At 43.0% G+C, this 19,434-nt stretch overlaps 1 protein-coding gene across 2 annotated transcripts; it reads right to left on the bottom strand.

The window, feature by feature from the left end:
• Positions 1 to 1,120: 1,120 nt before the first annotated feature.
• Positions 1,121 to 17,929, bottom strand: LPL (lipoprotein lipase). Of its 2 annotated transcripts, none has more exons than XM_082783366.1 (10): positions 17,628 to 17,929; positions 10,936 to 11,102; positions 10,610 to 10,789; positions 10,045 to 10,156; positions 8,335 to 8,568; positions 7,905 to 8,147; positions 6,673 to 6,793; positions 5,609 to 5,791; positions 4,327 to 4,431; positions 1,121 to 3,305 (listed from the first exon to the last, which is right to left on the bottom strand). In XM_082783366.1, the coding sequence occupies exons 1-10, from the start codon at positions 17,698 to 17,700 to the stop codon at positions 3,260 to 3,262; spliced, it is 1,464 nt and encodes a 487-aa protein (XP_082639492.1). In that variant the 5' UTR covers positions 17,701 to 17,929; the 3' UTR covers positions 1,121 to 3,259. The 2 variants fall into 2 exon arrangements, with proteins under 2 accessions (XP_082639492.1, XP_082639493.1); XM_082783367.1 differs by having other exon boundaries at positions 10,936 to 11,099; positions 17,628 to 17,928.
• Between the last annotated feature and the right edge of the window lie 1,505 nt (positions 17,930 to 19,434).

Raw genomic sequence — 19,434 nt, 5'->3', positions numbered from 1 at the left:
AAAAATATGCAGGATGCTTTCAGATGTGGTCATAGGCCTTGTCTCATGAGAGTCCTTCCAGTCCCTCAACCCAGCCTCTGACACATGGAAAGCAGCAGTGCCCTTAAAGCACCTGCTGCTGGCATTTCCTTTCATTCCCTTATTGCAGTTTGGATTTCTCCTCACCTCTCTTCCCCTTCCCCATTCATTTCCTGATGGTACTTCTGTTTCCCCACTTCTCTTTCATCCCTCTTCCTCTGTTCATCCTCTGCATTTGTGCCCCATTCTTTTTTCATGTCATACTTTCTCTCTGATTGCACGAGGAGGAGCAAAACTTTGCTCCTGCCATAGAGCCATCTGAAACCAAAGTTAAAGCTTCTCTAAATACTCTCCCTCACACACATGTTGCTACAACTCTCCTTAATTCTAGTGCTCCCCTCCAAACAGCCTTGGTACAGCCTTGCTGTGCATCACAGGGCAAGTCTGTCTGCTGGAGCCCACACAAGTCAAATGCCTGAGCTCTGTCCTGAGCTCAGCTGTGCACATGAGTGCAGGCCAGTGATTTTTCACTGTTGCTCCCTTTAGAAAGTGGTGGTGAGGGTTAGGGATCAGTGTTTGCCTCCTGTAACCAAGTGGTCGGAAGTATAATTTGCAGAGAAAGTTTCTGTTTCGGTAGAGGAAAGTGCACAAGCACAGTTCTGCTGGAAGGAAAAATAAAAATTAAAAAAAAAAAAAAAAAAAAAAGGAAATGAGACTTTCGAAGGATGGGCTGTTGTAAAAGGCCTTGAAACTTGGAAACCACAAATGGCAGCTGACTAGCTGCCTCACTTTTCACTTTTGATTGAGATACTCACAGGAGTGAGTATCTCAATAGAGATTCTCAGGAGTGAGTATGTAAGTGAGTGAGATACTCACTTACAGGAGTGAGTATCTCTCAATAGAGATTTAGTATCTGGATTTGTGATTTTCACATTTCCCAGAAGATCATAAAATGAAAACAAAAAAAAAAAAAAAAAAAAGATTACAACTTACATTTAAAATAATAAAAAATTCTTACCCCATCTTCTTATCTCAGAATCCAAGTAAAAGGCTGTGGACTTCACATAAGACATATACAGCAGATTGTTTCATCAAAATGAAACTAGTGACTTTGGCATCAGTTTGAGAGTTTTATTAAAACCATAGGTTTCCATTCTGTACAAAACTGAGGAGTTTTTTTAAAAAAAACTTATTAACCACACTGGAAATAATGCAGTGTAAGTGGTTTGTTGATAAAAATCTCTCTGAAAGCTATATACAGGATTAATACCACACAACTGTATAAATGTAAAGACTCTCAGCAACTTAAGCAATATATACAAACTACCTTTAAACACATAAATATGGTATTTACAGCTAATAAATAACATTCAAAGCTAAATCATGTGTCCCCACGTAAAAGAACCCCCACTATTTTGTATCCAAGTTCTGTATGTGTTTGAGTTAGATATTGGATTAAGAGCACACCTGTTTACACACATTTTATTTCCAGAGAACTTTAACTCTAAAGAGAAGATTGCAACAAAATGTGAAGTCTATAGGGAATATAGAATCGTATTTATTTTTAGAGGTCTCAAATGCTGTGGCTCAATACTCAGCCCCACCCTCAATGACTCATCCTATCTGTAGTGAGGAAACCAAATGTAAGCAATTTTGGAGTTATTAATATTCCAACATATTGCACTGTTCAAGACTTTTATCCCCATATATACTAGCAGCGATGGCTAGGAAAAAAAAAAAAAAAAGAAACTGCACGTAAATGCATTTATGTTGGTTTTGCTTCAAAGATAGGATGGTCTTAGAGAATTACCACCTCCACACTTTGTCTTGCACATGTGGGAAAAGACTATGAAGACCAGCATCAATAGCTCACATTACACTTCTCCAAATGTTTACCTTGAAGCCCTTCTACCTCCCCAGTATTTTGTTTATCCTCTAGAAAGCTAAATGAAGGCTATTGAATTTTCCTCAAGCACTAGAAAAATTACACATTGCTTCAAGAAAGGGAAAGCAAAAAGCCTTCAATATATCTATTTTTGGCAACTCACAGCATGTCTAATTCAAGTGTTTCTCAGACCATTCATTTTTGTGCATCACAAAGTCAGGCTCTTTTTAAATGTCACAGCTCTTGCTCCCTGCTGAATTCCACCTCAAGGTGGAAAAGCAAGCAACTCCTAGTATCTGGCATCACATCACAGCCAAGCAACAAACGAAGGCTGTCACTGGAAGTCACAGTTCCAGTACAGGGAAGCAGGAGTATGCTGGTCACCTGTGGATTTAGTTGCACTGAAGACCAGATACAGCTGTCACACAGCTGCATGGATGACATTCAGCATCAAATAGCACTGAATCTCTTAGTTTTAGCATCAGGGATGCAAGCAAGTGGTAAAAAAGTCCATTTCCTGCGGTTTCTGGTAGCTCAGTTCCGTTGCCGTTCCTCACTCAGCACAGTGTTGGAGGTTTGATGGCTCCATTTTCAGGGGATGAAAGCACAAATGCAAAGCTGAATGTCTGCATAGGACACTGGTATTGCTGTCTTCTCCTACAACTGCTATTTATTCCAGGATATGCTGCATAGAAGTATATAGTTTAACAGATCATAAGTATTGCTAAGCAGCACTGGCATTTACCCCCAGTAAAGCACATTCATAACCACAAACTAGAAAATTCATCCCCATATTGAGTCAGTCCCTGACATCTTTCGGATACAGCTTTACACGCAGCAAAGGTATTTTTTCACATGGGAAGCCTACTTATTTGCTAAACACACTCCAGAAGACAATGAACTCTAGCCACTGAACTGTCTGAAAATTCAGATAGCCAAGCAAGGAGGAAATAAAAGTCCAGTTCCAGAAGACTCCAAAAAGAAGCCAGGTACAGGGCTCTGCTTCTTTTCAATAAATACTACAAAACTGCTATAGAGGAATTGATGTCGAGAAACTTTGTCACAAGGCACCATGATTAAGCAAAAATCACTTATTCCTTCCTAACACTCAAGCCTTTGGCAATTTGTTGCGGGGGTTTCTTTGTTTTAAACAACTATTTTATAATGTATCTTTATGGTTAGTAACTTTGTATGCTGAGACTTCCTTACAAGAAGACTCCTAAGTAGCTAGGAATAGCAGGCAAAAAAGCCAGTGGCAGATAAATATTTCTATATATTTTGTTCTGAACATCCAGTTCGTTGGGATGAACAGACTCTCCTCCTCCCCAGTGTGGAAAATCTTAATTCTTGTCACTTTTAAGCAGATTCATGTGCAGAATTTTCTTTAGAGGCTTTCTTGGCTCTGTGGGAAGAAAAAAAAATACAGACAAGGTGAAGAGAAAGACATAAGACACTTGTTCAATTTTTGTCTTGTTTTGAGACTTATTATCCAAAAACAATACTTAACAGGAAAATAAGTTATGCAGTTGGGCTGTTCCTGGCTGCCACTGAATTTTACAGGTGTGTCAGACAAACATGCACACACACACACACACACAGTTCCCAAGGCCTCGCCAGGTCATTGCCCTGGAGTGAAGGTCATCACATGTGCCTTTTTATGCAGAAAAAAAAAAAAAAGATCTAAGTCTACAAGTATCCCCACGAGACCTTTCACTGATAGCAACTGCACTAAAATAAATATAACCACTTCTCCAGCTCAAACTTTAGTGGATAAAGTCCAAATAAAATTGGCCCCACATTTAAAGTTTACTCTGGGTCAGAAAAGTTACTAATCAGAAAAAAAAAAAAAAAAAATACATTAAACACTCAGATGTAATCTTGATGCAAATTTGAGGTGCAAATCTCAGGAAGTCACTAATCCAGAGGAAAGCAGTGTGCCAGGGAGAGCACCTCCATGTGCCCGCCCTGTTTCCGTCTGTACCAGCCTCCAGACCTCCAGACCCAGGTTCAGCCTTAAGGCTCTGGACTGACTCAGCACAGGTGCTTGGATGTCCTTGCATTAAGGGTGAACGTAGAAATTCTTCGGATAGAGGAAAGCTCTTCTCTGTGTTAGTGCCCTCTAAAAACAGAGGGTTTGTTATATACCCTCCTTAACAGTATCATTTACACTTGACTGCTACCACAGTGTGAGAGGGACTTGTACTTGCTTTGCAGGTGTGGTAACAACCACACAAGGAGATGGTTAGCAGAGAACCAGCTCTGGGGCTTTTAAGCTACCAAAGCTACTACAAGCAAACCTCAAATTAGACTGAGTTGTGTTGCTTCTGCAATGTTTAGACTATCAGTGCAAAATCAACCAAATCTCAGTTTTATGAAACCCAATCATGTTTCCACAACCTTAAGACAATGGTGTTTGCTCTTACCCTCCCCTTTTCCTGTTGACAGGCTGCTCCAGGCATTTCACAAATATTGCTGCCTCTTCTCCTTTACCAAGACGTGAGGTGCCATCTCGAGAACAAAACACCACCCTGTGAAATAGATGTTGGACGCTTAGATGACTGAGCCAGACATCATCTTTTAACTGCAGGAACAGGATGCTGGGAAGCAGTGTTCATGCTCTGCCATGTGGGGCACTACTGCTATACCAGCCTGGAAAAATCACTGGCAGAAAATTATTTAAAAATAAAAATAAATTCCGTAAGAAAAGAACCACTGTGTAAGAAAAACTGGTAAACTCAGGATGTATGGACCTCAGACTTTTGTTAGCCTTTTGCATAAAATCCTATTGTGGCTAAGAGAGCAGAGGCTCTACCTTGAAGTCTCTTAGATCTTTATTTACACTAGTCGTGTGACTTTTCCTTTAGGTTAATGATCTTGGAAGAAAGCCTTGCTCCCTTGAATATTTGCAAACAGAGTAGGTTGCCAATTCTAGCAAACCTGAGTGGTTGCTTTTCTATTTATCAGTACTTTCCCAACCCCTATATTTGCTCAGCTCTGATAACTGTTTTTTGATAAAGTGACTGCCTTGTTTATTTAAAGGAGGAACATACTATTCACAACACTGTACATAGGACGTGCACATTCTCTGTTCCCGACCCGTTTTCTGCTAACAGATCTCTTGTCTAATGAATCTAAATACTTCAAAAGATTCAAGGTAGAGCAAAACTGCTCAGATTAAGTGCTGTTTTAGCATTCATGTATTAGCAACATCTGCAGCATTCATGTGTTTCATTTCCCACCCACCATTAAGATACGTCCTACTTCCCAGAAAACCCAGCTTAACGAAGCAATCATTTCCAGTGAGAATGCATTTTTTTGAAAGGTTTCTGAAAATCTACTTCTAAGCAGGCTCTTTGCATGAAAACCCATGCATGTGTCCAGCAAGAGAAAGGAGAAATTGCAAATACAATCTGAGCTGCTCTTTGAGATCCTCTCTTGCACATTGTAACCAACCTGAGGCAAATGAGACAGTGGGATGCAAATGAATTCCGTGGGAGTGAAATTACAGATTGCTGATCCCAGTGGAGGCAAACAGCTGAATATGGCTGAAATAAATGCAGGTTTGGTGCTATTGGAGCTCTGACTATCAGTGTAGCATTCATTTACAACTGCTTTCCATGTGTTGTCCCACCCTGTGAGATGCCATGAGTAGGGTAACACTGGCAATTAAAACTAGGATACTTCATGACAATGAAAACAAGTTACTTTTTCTGAGTTTCGCCTGACTTCACTCTGACTCTCTGGATGCTGAATGTAAAAGGAGTCCACCAGTCTGACCAGCTGAAGAAGCTGTCTTTTTCCCACTGCAGCTTTAGCATAAGCAGGTCACCAATGTCCACTTCTGTGTAAATCAGGAAAGAGAAGGTCTTGTTTGAGGAGACTTCAGGCCTGCAGGAGAGAAAAAAAAAAAAAAATCTATTGGGAATGTCTTAAGAGCCAAAAAGACTAATCTGTCTTTTTATGATTTTTAATGAACTGTGGAAAGATTAGAGGGATAGGGGCTTTCTAACCTAAAGGACAGAAAACTAGAGAAAGAAGGGGAAACAGAATCAAGATTTAATGTACTTCAAAGAGGGAGAAAGCAAACTGTCATCCATAGTTCTGATGGATAGAACAAGAGGGGAAAAAATTAACAAATAAAAAAACCCTTCTGTAGCAAGCTAGTAAAAAGCCTGGGAGAGATAGGTGTCTTCTCCATTGCTGGTGGCTCTCAGGGAGCTGTTAGACAAGCACCAGCCAGGAACAGTTTGTGTACAGCGTTTCCTTGGAGTAGGAAACACACCTTGGTGCTTCCAGCCTCATTCCCTTCCAGCCTATGTTAAGGGTGTGTAAGAAGAGATTTATGCTCCTTTCCAGAGCTTGGGAAACATGTCTCCCTCAGCTTCTATGCTGAGGCCGTCAGCCCCATCTGGCTGTTTACACCAGGTCACATTCAGGTTTGCCATGTTCAGCTGGAATATGGCAAAAAGGGTTTTGGGGGAGGAATGATGACACATTCACAACACAAAAACTCTTCTTAGTTGGGCCATAGGTCAGACCATTTCCATGTTTCAGATCTGATATGAAGAATGTCTTCTATACATCCTAGATCATTAGCTTTAGCAATGGATGAATGATGCATCCCCTTGATCAAGGACAAGAAAAAATTCTGAGACCCTGTAACACAGATTTCTGTAGCTGGAGTTAGAACCCCAAGTTTTTCAGCTGGGGCTTTAACAGATTTAGGCTAGACTCAACAGTGCATTGCAATTCTTTCTGTAGCTACTCACAATGTGAAAGCAATGTTCTCACTCTCATCTAAAGTGCCATACAGAGAGATCAGGAATGGCTGGTTGGTCTTGGTCATATTTGTCTTTCCAAAGAAATGGATCTTGACCTGGTAATGGAAGACTAGAAGAACACAAAAGAAAAGTCTGTTATTAAAAATCCCTCAAGCTCCAAAGAGACTGCTGGTGACAAATACTCAAAAAACCCTGCACAATTCCTAGGATGGAATACAACAGCATCACTAAACAGATGAGCTCTGTGGGTATCCAGGGAACTATTTTTGTGAGGAGGTAACAATTAGGATGCAAGGGTATCACAATTTCAAAAAAAAAAAATAATAATAAAAGGCTTTGCAGTCCTTTCTGACAACATAATAAGTACAGTATCTGTAGTATTGCCTTCAAACCTGTTTTAAGTGTGCATAACTTGCAACCCTCGACATGAGACAAGGATTGTGCCCTCCTCATACAGGACTGTTTATTTCAGTCCCCTAACACCAAAGATTAAGTGCCTAATGCCGACAAAACACTGTTCTTGCATCTGTTCTAACACTGCAGGAACATGCCCCCTGATTGCTAGTCCAACACACAATGCACACAGCAATCAATATACCATGTGGCACAGTCAAAAGTACGGAGGAAAAAAAAAAGAAGAAGAAAAAAATAAAATCCAACTTTACAATTATTTTCCTAGCTGAAAACTATCCAGTTCTTTCTGGCATTGTCCTTTTCAGACCTACCACTGTGGCAGTGGAAATCAAGAACTGCTGTGAGATTTTAACATGGGGTGTGGTGCTCCTGTGGCAAAAGCAGTATGAAAGGCACGAATCTGATGGCTTCACAACTTTAAGCAAGTTACTCATCAAGCTGAGCTCTGCTGATTATTTTCCCAGCAGCAGGAAAAATTCAACTAGTTGAAAAAAATACTTAAAAAATCTGAAGATTCAGTTGTTCCAGGTGGAGTTATTGTCTGGGCTGCACAGTAAGTACTCTTTTCATTTTGTCACTTCGGAGTTTATTTCGAAACACCCTCTTTTTTTGTATTCTACCCACCACACCATGAATAAAATTACATTGATGCTCTGACCCTGCACTGCAGCTTGTGGGCAACCCAAATGCATGCAGCCTTGCCTACAGGGTCACACAGCAATATCATCTGCAGTGTGTGCCCACCCCGATGCACAGCTGAGCAGAACACCACCAGCCTTGCTCACCAGTAAGCCAGCAAAACCTACCTTTGTAGGGCATCTGAGCACGGGTCTTCAGGTACATTTTGGTGTTTCTCTTTGTTCTCACTCTGTTGACCTTGTAACCCAAGTTGTTGCAGCGGTTCTTGCGGCAGCTGAGGCAGAGCCCCTTCTCAAAGGCCTCCTTCGTGTTGCAGCGGTAGGCCATGCTGGGCTTTTCTTCGTAGAGGAGGGAGTCGATGAAGAGGTGGATGGATCGTTCATGAGAGCATTTCACCAGCTGATCCACATCTTCAAAGAAAAAGACATATGAAATATGTTTACACACATACAAATTGATATAAAACCCACTAAGCCATAGCTGGGTTTTCAAGGGACAATATTAAAAGAACCTGAAGTACAAATTCCTGTATCCAGAACTCTACTTCAGATGATCTTCATTTGGATATGACACTGTTTATTTTCAGAGCATCCTCACCTGCAAGGCCTTTTTCAGCAATCAGACGCAGAGCTTCTCCCAAGTTGCAGCCCGGCTGGAAGCCTCCCCCGTTAGGGTAAATATCGATGTGTCCAACGGGTTTCTGAATCCCAATGCTGCGATCTGGAGAGCCGCGGGTGTAGGTGTGTAGGACATCCACAAAGTCAGCATCATCCGGGGAGAGGCGCGTGAGGGCATCAGCGTACTCAAAGGTGGGACCAGCAGGATCCAGCCCTTTATGGTGCAAACCACAAAGAATAACTGAGATTGTTGTCTGCCAAAACACTAACAGTGATGCACATGCCAAGCTCTGGTGCCACACTGGGCTGGAGTATTGCATATGGCATTACTACAGACATTAAAGTAGCATCATTTAAGTAACATTCATGCATGCAGGAGAAGCAAATACACTACTTTGACATGCTGACACTATCTGACAAATAAGGTGTATGTAAATGTATGTAAAGAAGCACAGATAACTTCCCCACAGCTGTAGTGTTTCCAGTGGATGGGAGAAACAAGTTGTAAATATTTTTTCAATGTTTCCCCTCTTGTCAAGGAACAGAAGAATTGTAAAATTTCTATTTGAAGTGTTTGAAGTGTGGAAAATGTCTTGCTGCTAACTCTTTACTAGGAAAACAAGTGGAAACATAAATAAGAGCATTGCAGTCTGCATGCCTAAGGGGAGAAGGGTTATTACAGTAAACTGTCAAGCTGCAGCAACATTGACACCACAAACAGCCAGAATGATTCTGCCAGGGAGCAGGAACTCCTGTTCACAAAGCATGCACAAACAGCTCCAGGAGGAAGGGAGCCAGGCTGCAGGTTGAATGAGGCTCCCAAGCTCTCTCAGCACCAAAGATACCACAGATGAGTGATTTTCTTAGCCTCATTTGCTGATGTTGGCATTTCCTTTGTCATTGAGATCAGTGCTGGGGCAAAGCAGAGCTCAGCTCTCCAGGTGCTGGGCTGTAAACCAGACCAAATGGTCGTGCTACAGTGCACCACCTTGTCCAGCACACTATTCAGCCTCCTGGAAAATATCACCCTAAGCAGTCATCTAAGTATGCATAGGAGCAAATGTGTATTCCTTTCCTCTTCCCATAACTGTCCAAGTATTAGTTTAAGCCTAGAAAATTACTTGAACCTGTTTTGATTTAATTTTTAGTAACGCACAGTGGATTTCTTCACTCCAGCCTCCCCTTGAACCCGTACAGACTTCTTGAATCCAAAGCATGCAATGGCAAAGAGCTCTCTCTGCAGGTACTACACCCATGGCAGGAGGATCCACCTCCCACTCCTCTTGGAAATGCTCCCAGCAGCTGCAAGGGATGTCCACCGAGATGGAGACAACTCCCTGCAGCTGTTGTGCTGCAAGAGATGCAGAGACCTTCCCCAGGCCATAGATTTGGCCATTTACAATCCCATTCCCCCTAACCAATCTCTTCAAGGCTGATAAATCCCTGCCTACTTACTCATCTCTTGTGCAGAAAAATACTGAGGCTTCTCACTCACCACCTTGATTGATTTTTTCTGAACCTTTTCCAGTTCTACTATATAAATACCAGAACCACTGATTTAATGTAGAATGAACACAGCCTAAATACAGCCAGCAAGCAACAATTATTCTGGTGATTCTCCAGAGGAAAGTAATATTTCAGTATGAAGGAGACAGGACTCTCCACTCTCTAAAACTACATGTTTTCTTACCAGTAATTCTGTTCACCTTCTTCTTGGTCAGGCTCCCAGCAATCCCAGCAGCGTGAGCACCCAGACTGTACCCCAGCAAGTGGACATTGTTGAGTGGGTAATTGAATTTCTCCTGGAGAAGAGAGCTTCATTTAAAATCTGATGTTAAGTGGGACGACAATCAGATGACACAAGGGAAATTATTTTATAAAAAGCAGAATTTGTTTGAGCTATGAATAACAGAAAAAAAATTAAAAAAAATCCCAAATGTAATCAGTATAACCTTGCTCCATAGAAGCTTGCTTCAGTTAATTGAGTTTTTTGCTTAATGCAAAAACCAAAGTAGAGGGAAATAAAGGATTAGGGACAGAACACATTTTGTGTACCATAGATTTTCAGCCATCTTCTGCCCCAGTTTCTGGATCCCCTAAATAAATTCCAAAGGCAAGGCAGACTTCCAACTAGTTGCTAAAATGTGGCTGCTGTATAATATATAGGAACCCGTCTTTCATAGCTTATCTTTCACAGAGCCTTCAGAAATACTCTGTGGACCCAGGAGATTAAATATGTGAGATATGTGACTTACCTCCATCCAGTCAATAAACATAGCGACATCCTTTCCCACCAGCTTAGTGTATGCAGCAGACACTGGGTAGTGCTGCTGAGCTCGAACTAGCCAGTCCACCACAATGACGTTTGAATCAGGTTCCCTCTTGTACAGAGCATCGACCAGCTTTGGGACCCAACTTTCATACATGCCTGTCACCTGTTTCATTGTGGTTTAAAAAAAAAAAAAAAAAAAAAAAAAAAGGTTTTAATATCATCTGTAGCACAAAGATCCCTCAGCTGAAGCATTTAGCCCTATCCATCATGAGTGCAACCAAAGGGGACATGCCACCCTTCTCATCTTACCGTCCATCCATGGATGACCACAAAGGTTTTACTGGTGTGGTTGAAGTTGCACTGTGCCAGGCTGTCCACCTGCCCAGGAACCAGGTAGCAGACATCCTCATCGGGCTCTGCAGGCGTCCGTAAGGAAAACTTGCTCTCGATTCCCTCAAAATTCATCTCAGCTTCTGCTATGCAAGATCACAGAAAACAGAGCTGCCTTTTAGCAGTATTAGGGCAAACAGTTCAGAAGTTATCAGTTATGATGTTGGAGAGAGGTCAAGAACAGACAAGAAATGGAGCGCACCTTTCATTTCCCTCAGTGAGTATGGGAGAGGGAAACCAAAGGTTCATGAAAACTGCTCCCCCTCCATGATACTGCTAAAACAGTGAGAATCTGACTATCTGTCAGGCAGGTATGAGCCACTTTTAGGAGTCATGGTACATGCAGAAAAGCAAATTCCTATAATACTACATATTTTGGAGGTACATCTTCCACTTCATCATAAACATGTTACTTGTTTATCAAGGCTCTTCTTAGGACACAGTAACCACAGTCCATTCAAAATATGAGCCGTAAAGTCCAAGTTTTATAAGAATGTGGGCATTTTATTTTTTACCACCAGAGAAAAACAGTAGGTGAAAATATCAGATACCCACTAAGGAAACCAAGCCAGCAAAGCAGCAGCCTGCATTTTGAAGGCAGTATTTTTTTTTTTTTCCACATCATCTAATAAACAACATTTGAGAAAAAAAGTCTTCCTCTGCCTGAAGTTATTCTGAACCCATTTGAAGGAAGAAAAATAAATAGATAAATCATGTACTGGTAGTCAGAAAGCATGTGATGGCCTGGAAGGATCACATCTCAGAACTCCCTCCAGCTTCTAGATTCAAAACATAAGTTTTCCTTTTGTTCCTGTCACGGCAGAGAAGCTACTTTAATCTTCATGTCCACTTCTTCCTTTGTCTAGGAGGAAACTTAAATGCCTCATCCTCCTAGGTCTGATTCAACACTTAAACACCTCTATATCCAACAGATCCTGTAATTAACCATGGACCTAAATGCCAATGCTTTCCTGAAACCAGGTCGTATTTTGTCAACTTGCTTTTAGCAAATATTGACTGCCTGTTTTCCAAGCGCAGCTGAACTCAGGCCAACTCCATCCTGCTCAGTGCTGTGTTTCCTGGCATCGTGAGCACCAAGCTTTCACAGACTCCTACACACGCATTAATAAATGGCTCCAAGCCACCACAGGGAACGCACAGGGCTGCAGTCAGGTCCTCATGCTAGGCACAACAGTTATGCAGCACCCTTCTTTTGCCCCCTGCGTAAGTCTTCTATACCTGGCGTATATATATATACATATATATATATATGTCTCCATAAAGTCGTGCTGCATTATATAGAAGCAAAAATCATTCACTGTTTCTAAAATTTGTTTTTCTGGTCTCCCCATTCAAGCCTCATCCTTGGCTGTACTTGACCTTGGCTGCACTTGCCTGGCCAGCTAATCCAGGCTAATTACACTGCAAGCCCCCTTCCTGTCCCCTTCCCCATCAAGAACAGGTGTTTTTCCTGTGCATCCTTCCCCAAACAAGCAGAAGGATTCACATAACACTGAATATAAAACTTTATCTGCTGAAAATGAACAAAAGCTACCAAACTAACCAAATGCAAGTTTTCTCAGAAGTTACCCCCTCTAGTATTTTTTGCACATTCAAAACTTCTCACATTCTCACAACCAAGAGAGTGCAAAACCCCTCTCTGAAACAAACCTTTAATCTTATTCTTTTTATTTTTAGCCAGAAAAAGAAGATACCTAAAATCTGACTGGTTAAATATCAACTATAACTTCTCACTCAGCAGTGAATCAGTAAAACTTGGAAAGAACCAAGAACAGCTTTCAAGTCTAAGGCACACAATGCAAGGACTTTCAATTATGTGTATTCTTGTTCCACACAGGAAGGCGAACAAGAATAGTCCACCTGCTCACTAGTTAATAGTGCTTCCTTTCATATTTAGAAATCATTTCCCTTCTGAATCAAACCTATCTGATAATCAACCAAAATCTAAATTAAATTGAAATCCTGCCTTCTGTTGTGTTCTCAATTACAAACACATGCTAGAATTTGCACTTACTGTGACTCTTTTGGAAATAAGCTTTTCAGAAACCAAATTTGCAGTCCCACATGTACCTCACTCCTGAGGAGAGTTTACAGTACAGGGGCATCTGCCAGTGGAGAGGTAAAAAAAGCTTGACAAATATTAGTGTTTCAGCCACAAAATCTCTGTGTGGCATTTAGGGTATAAGAGCCACATCACCCCCAGCAAAGCACCAGCTGCAAAACCCATGGGTTAGGGAAATAGCAGAAGGCCACTCTGCTCATTAAGCTATGTTGTGTGAGGTATTAGAGTCAGAAATTATCATTAGCATCCTTCATGCTCAAAAAAAAAACTTCTTGGTGTCTAATGTCCACACGCGTTCATTTCCCAGGAGCAAGATACCCTCTGCATGAGGGAAGTGTGTGTGTGGTGGCATTTGTTGCTGACTGCTTAATGACATGCTAATCAGAAGCTATCCTCAAGAGCTGCCTGAGTTTGGCTTTGCAAATTCTGTCTGGGTCACAGCACAAGATCAATTTGTACCTCGTCTTGTGCTCCACGCATGTTGCAGCACCACCTCGTCTCTCACCTTCTGCACACTAAATTTCAGAAAAAAATACTGGGGTATATAACAGCATATATAAAAACTAATTTCACATACTGACCTCAATACATAACATGATTTAGAACTGCAGCTACTGAGCAGGTTGCTTCAGAAAGCAAGCTTTTGCCACTTTGACTTTTGTACATCAAAGTATCTTTGTCTCATTAAAATTGAAAAAAAAAAAAAAAAGTGACTGAGAACTAAACCTTGTTATACATATACTTGTCACAGACCTTTTCCTCATATGTGTAAAGTGAGAAGTCTCCTTGAATCATGTTCGATCTGAGCTGGTCAGACATTGTGACAGTGGGTTTCATTCCTACAGTCTGACACGATGCCAGAGAAATGCAAAGAAGGTCAATGCGCACACAATACCTGCAAGTTAATGGTGTGTTTCAACTTGGGTTAGTCAAACCAGGGCAAACCCAGAAATGGAGAGCCTTCAGCATGTTTCTGGAAGGTGAATAGGAATTTAACTGAAGTTGCCACAAGCTTTATATAATGTAGATGGATATAAATCAGATAAAGAAGTTTATGTGCACCCTGCAACATTGAAGTAGTTTTTGGGATAAGACTGCAATTCTATTTCTAAATAAGACCTTGAAGATAAACAGGTCTGAAGGTTTAAACTTGTAGAAAAAAAAAAAAAAAAAATCCATGTTTTTGCTAAAAATCACACTTTCCCAGGTTTAGGGAAGCAGAGGTATAAAGGCATGTTCTCTGTGTTGCAAGAACTTCCAGGTACCCCATGGCAAATATAAGTCCCCATTACAAAATAAAGCTGCATAGGTCACCTTCTTAAACTGTAAGCACACGGCAGTGCCCGGAAAGGGATATTTACCTATTTAGAGAACTGGAAAAGGGAGTAGAATTAAGCCATCAATTTCAGACTGGAGCTGTCTCTTCTCACAGCCTACAGGCTGCACTGCCAAACTCCATTTTATCATGTTCCACAAAATTTCTGCTGCCTTTCTGAAACTTTCACTAATATAGTCTCAGTTTTCATCTCCTGAAAAAGCTGCCATGTGCACCAAGGTATAGAGGATATCCTAGAACTTGGATAAAGTGCAGAAAAATGCCTAGTAACTAGAAAGAGTCAGTAATTTCATTTTCCTCTTTAAACCTCGTTACACTGACTTGGATTTGCAATTTGTGAAATTCCATTCAGTCCATTACTGCTAACAATTTTGAAAGCATCACACTGACTTTAAGCATTCTGATTCAATATAAATGCACAGTTACACACTAATCAAGAGAATTCATCCTCAAATTTCCTTCGTGAGAAGCCTAGAGAAGCCTACAGCAACCTGTCAACTGTTTTGGATGAAGGAAAGTACCAGTGGTCAGCTGGGTGGAAAACGTGAGTTTGAAGATATATCAGCATCTGGAATGTGAATCATAAAATAAACTGCCAGCATCAGATGCAGGATGCAAAATACGGTAACAATACACGTGCAAGAATCAGTGCTTCTGAACTACAGTTTAAACAGGAATCTTTGGTAAACAACAGTTTCCTGGTGTTATGTACACAGAAGTGGGAATACTACTAGCTGGGTGCAAAGATCACTAGAAGTTGTACTGCTAGCCTGAGTAAACTTAAGTCCACGCACACACACAGAGGCAAACATCTGCACACAACATCAAACATTTACACAACCTGCTGGAGTTAACTGGAACAACTCATCCTCCACCTGATTACCAGCATCAGGCTATGGCACCCATCAGTAACACTGAGTCCCTAAAAGCGCTCTGAAGCACACTGACGGTCAGCTGTGCTACTTCACCAAGTATGATTGTTTAATTGTAGCTACACTATAAACTGAAAGCAGACTACTGCGTGTTGCAATCTGACAAAACCTACCCCGTAAATCAGGTTACTGTTTAACTTTGCTGTGAAAGAAATTCCATCTCCCATTCTGTGAGTTTCCTCATGGCAGAGCCCTGAGGTTAAGTCCTCCCTCACTTCTCAATGAGAAGAGCAACACCTCTGAAGCCCAGCTTGGCCAGAGAGCAGATGCTGAGCATGGCCCTGTCCTGCTCAAGCCCTGCAGCTGGCGGGGTGAGGGCACACCAAGGTTCCCACGCTGTGCACATGGGTGCTCGCCCCTCTCTGAGGCACTCCCTGTCAAAGAGGTGCTTAGTCAGCTGCAGCTGGCAGGCCTGTAACTCAATCCAGCAGCAGAGATCTTGCCATCCATTAGTCCCTCTGCGATATCTGCAATCAGCCCGAGACAATAAAATGCAATCACCGCCAAACTTTACAGTAATGCGGAGGAAAGGGTGCATGAGAAAGCCACACCATGCAAGTGCTTCCTGCACAGAAGAGGTCCCAGCAGACTTTCTTAGGAATGCCAGTGCCCATGCTATTCTACAGCACATCTGGGATGCCCAGCAGCCTCCCCAGAAAGGCATTGTTCCTGGAAAGGCCATAACACAGTTGCTCTGGCAGGTCTGTCCCAAACACAGCCACAGCAAACATCAGCAGGTCACATCACACAGTGGTGTAAATCTGGTGTAACCCCTGACTCTGGATTTACACTGGTAAAAATAGAGATCAGCATGCATTCCTAGTAGTGTATTATCTTTTCCTGGAACACCAATGTTATCTTCACCTACAATATCTTTTTCTATGTTGTTTATTAAATACTCAGGATTCCCGGAGGGATGGATCATGTATTTTCCATGGCTCCAAAACATCTGTGGTGTGGAAGAAATAGTGCAAGGCTCAAGACTTGGATAATTTTAGGATGATCGCACAACCTGTTTACATATAACCTGTTCCTATGGAGAAATAATGCAATCAGTAAGTCTAAGGCAAATCAATTCCTAGAAGGATGAAAGCTCTCTCTGGGCAGATAGTTATTTTACTGTATGAAATTTGGGTACTGTGATGGAAACTGCTTTTGATTGTCTGTGATGGCACAAAATTGGATTCGAAATGAGAATACATTCCTCTGGCTGTGCTCTAGCACCCCATGCTCTTAGTTTTGAATGCTTCCCTCCAGCTTCCTTACACACAAAGGAAACAACAAAGGCATCTGCAGTAGGGAAAAAAAATAAAAATAATAAAAAATAAAAAAATAAAGTGTCATTATACATTTTAGCTTCACCTAGCAGCTGCAGGAGATTCATCAACATTTTCTTGTAAGGATATAGACTTTTAAAGGATACGCTAAACTCTCACGCAATGTCTGAAAAGTAATGCCATGACAGGGCACCACTAAAAAGTTTAGAGTAGTGGTCTATTAAAACCAGTCTCTTTGCTTGTCAAAGCTGCGATCATGTTGTGGCTGAAACAGGAGCACTAGGGAACATTGAGCAGTCAACACGTGCACGTGTCCTACTTTCCCTACCCTGGAGAGTGCCCACGCACAAATGTAAGTACAATAGGTGTGGTGTAAGTACAATTCTGTGTGTATATATAGACATTGTGGGGGTACACTCCTCTGTTAACATTTTTCCTAATAGATTCTGTTACATTAACTTCAGCCCAAATGCGTTATTTTGACAGTGATGAAATTTTGCCTTGCCTTAGGTGAAATGGACCAAGACCTGCATCCAGCTGGGATGCAGGACTCCCACGGGACAGGTGAATGCCCTCAGAACAGAGGGTCCTGTTCCTGCACGGAGCTAAGGACCCTACCATGATGCTACGGCAGTGCCAACCTGCCTCCAGAAAGGGATTCTTAGGAGACACCTCGCTCCTGGGGGAAAAAAACCCAAGCACATCCCAAACCTCCGCAGGCCATGCCATCCCTGAGCTGAGACCCTGCTGAGCTCCGGGCAAGGGAACCGTATCCAGATCTGTCCCAGGAGGACGCAAGTCCTCCAGCAGCCCTCTCCAGCCCCATTTCCCCCCGTGCAGCAGCAATGCCCCCCGCAGCCCCCTCCCCATGGCAGCGGGCATGCCCCGCGGCTTCCCCACCCCGCCCCGTCCACGGTCCGGGCTCGGTCCAAGGCTCACCCGCCCCGTGCCCCCTCCCCATGTCGGGACCGGTCGGGACTTACCGTGGTCATCGCCGACAGCCGTGGCCCATGGCAGGCAGAGGCAGAGCGCGGCCAGCAGCGCCTTCCTCCCCATCTCTCCTCTCTGCGTGCGCGCTGCCGCGGCGGAAAAGTTTCTTGCGGCGGGGGAGCAAAACAAAAACAACCGGACGAATAGGAAGAAGAGTTAAGTTTGGGGGTTTAAAAAAAAAATGAAAATAAAAAAAAAAAAAAAAAGAAGAAAGAAAAAAAACTAAAAGGACGAAGTGTTGATGGGTCACTTGGGGAGACGCCCGCAGCACCCGCAGGCACAACCGCCCCCCTCTGCCGGCGCCGCTCCCTCCCGGCCCCTTATGTCCCCGCCAATATGCAAATATGCAAATGAGGCCCCACGCCCATTGGCGCACGCCGCGGGGCGGGGCCGATGCTGCCGGCCGGGGACGGGCGGCGGGGGGGCAGAGCCGCTCCCGCGGGGCCCCGCGACCCCCGCTGCCCTGGCACGGCTCGGCACGGCACGGTACAGCTCGGTACAGCTCGGTACAGCGCGGCCCTGCACGGCCCCCCCTGCCCCAGCTCCGTCCCCTCCCCGAGGTCCTGCTCCGTTGTGCCGGCACCACCGGGATGCCCTCGGTTTTCCCTGCCTCCCCCGCCCCGGCTCCCCTTTCCAAAGGGAATGAGATTTTCCTTCCTATCCATGCTTCTGCACCGAGAACCAACTCAACCGCTAAGTGCGTCTTCGGATCGGTGGCTGCAAGGCACCTTTTGCCTTTCCCTTGAAAAACCTCTGCCAAAACCTTGTTTTGCCAGCGCTCCAGGGGATGCAAGCTTGGAGCGTAAATTAATTTGCTGGAGATTGCACCCGTACTCTGGAGAAATGCAAAGTTGCCTTTCTGAGCTTTTCATCTCTCTCTGCCCTGCTCTCAGCAATGGGATTCGCAAGCAGCTAGGTTGTCGTTGCCAGCCACGGGGTGAAAGATCAGTTATGTAAGGACATGTAACAGAAATACTAAATCAATAACAAGACCTGTTTTTATTTTGCAGCATATTGTCAAAGGCCCAGCCTCATAAAGGTCTTCTGTCGCTTACAGGGAATGAGGACTCCCTGTTTTTTGTGATGCGAAGCAAATGTGATTCATTTTGAGAGCATCAGATTCTTCTCAGACCAGGCACCTTAGCAATATAATATACTAAAATGGACTAAAATACACCTGGTTCATATTAGCAAGGCTATTCAATAAGAGGTCGCTCAAGTGTAGCAGAACTGGATCACCTTTGCAGACGTAGGTTTCATAAAAAGACCAATAAGATCTAAATATGAGAGCACATCTTCCCCAGGACACAACTTGAAGTTCCTTAACTCCCAGCCTCTATTTATATCCAAAAGGCATCTCAGAAGAATCTAACGAGGGTGCAACTGGTTGTGCTGGGTCTTTCTTTCCAGTTGAGACAATCGGGGCAGGGGGGTCAGCGACGTGAAGAAGTGCGTGAGTTGGTGGGAGTCAGAGGCAAGGCACGGGAGGTGGGAAGGCTGAGGGTAAGGAGACAGAAAGGAAGATGAAAGGATGGAGGATGGAAGTGGTGTGAGCAGGGAAAAACATGGCTTGCACTCACTGCAGCTTGCTCTTGATAAGTATCAAGCATATCCTCTGACCAGTGTTTGAGACCCTCTCATCAAAACAATAGCAAGAATTTTCTCATGTCTTTTTTTTTTTTTTTTCAAGTGTGGACTAAACAATATGTTTTCTCTTGATCTAATTTAGTTGAACCTCAATAGTGTAATTTCCCCCTCTACAAATCAACCTGACTCCCTCTCTACAAATCAACCTGACTC

Source organism: Aythya marila (assembly GCF_965140915.1).
Source record: "Aythya marila genome assembly, chromosome: Z".
Classification (NCBI taxonomy): domain Eukaryota; kingdom Metazoa; phylum Chordata; class Aves; order Anseriformes; family Anatidae; genus Aythya; species Aythya marila.
Note: the sequence above shows the minus strand (reverse complement) of the source record. Positions and strands in the feature narration are given on the sequence as shown.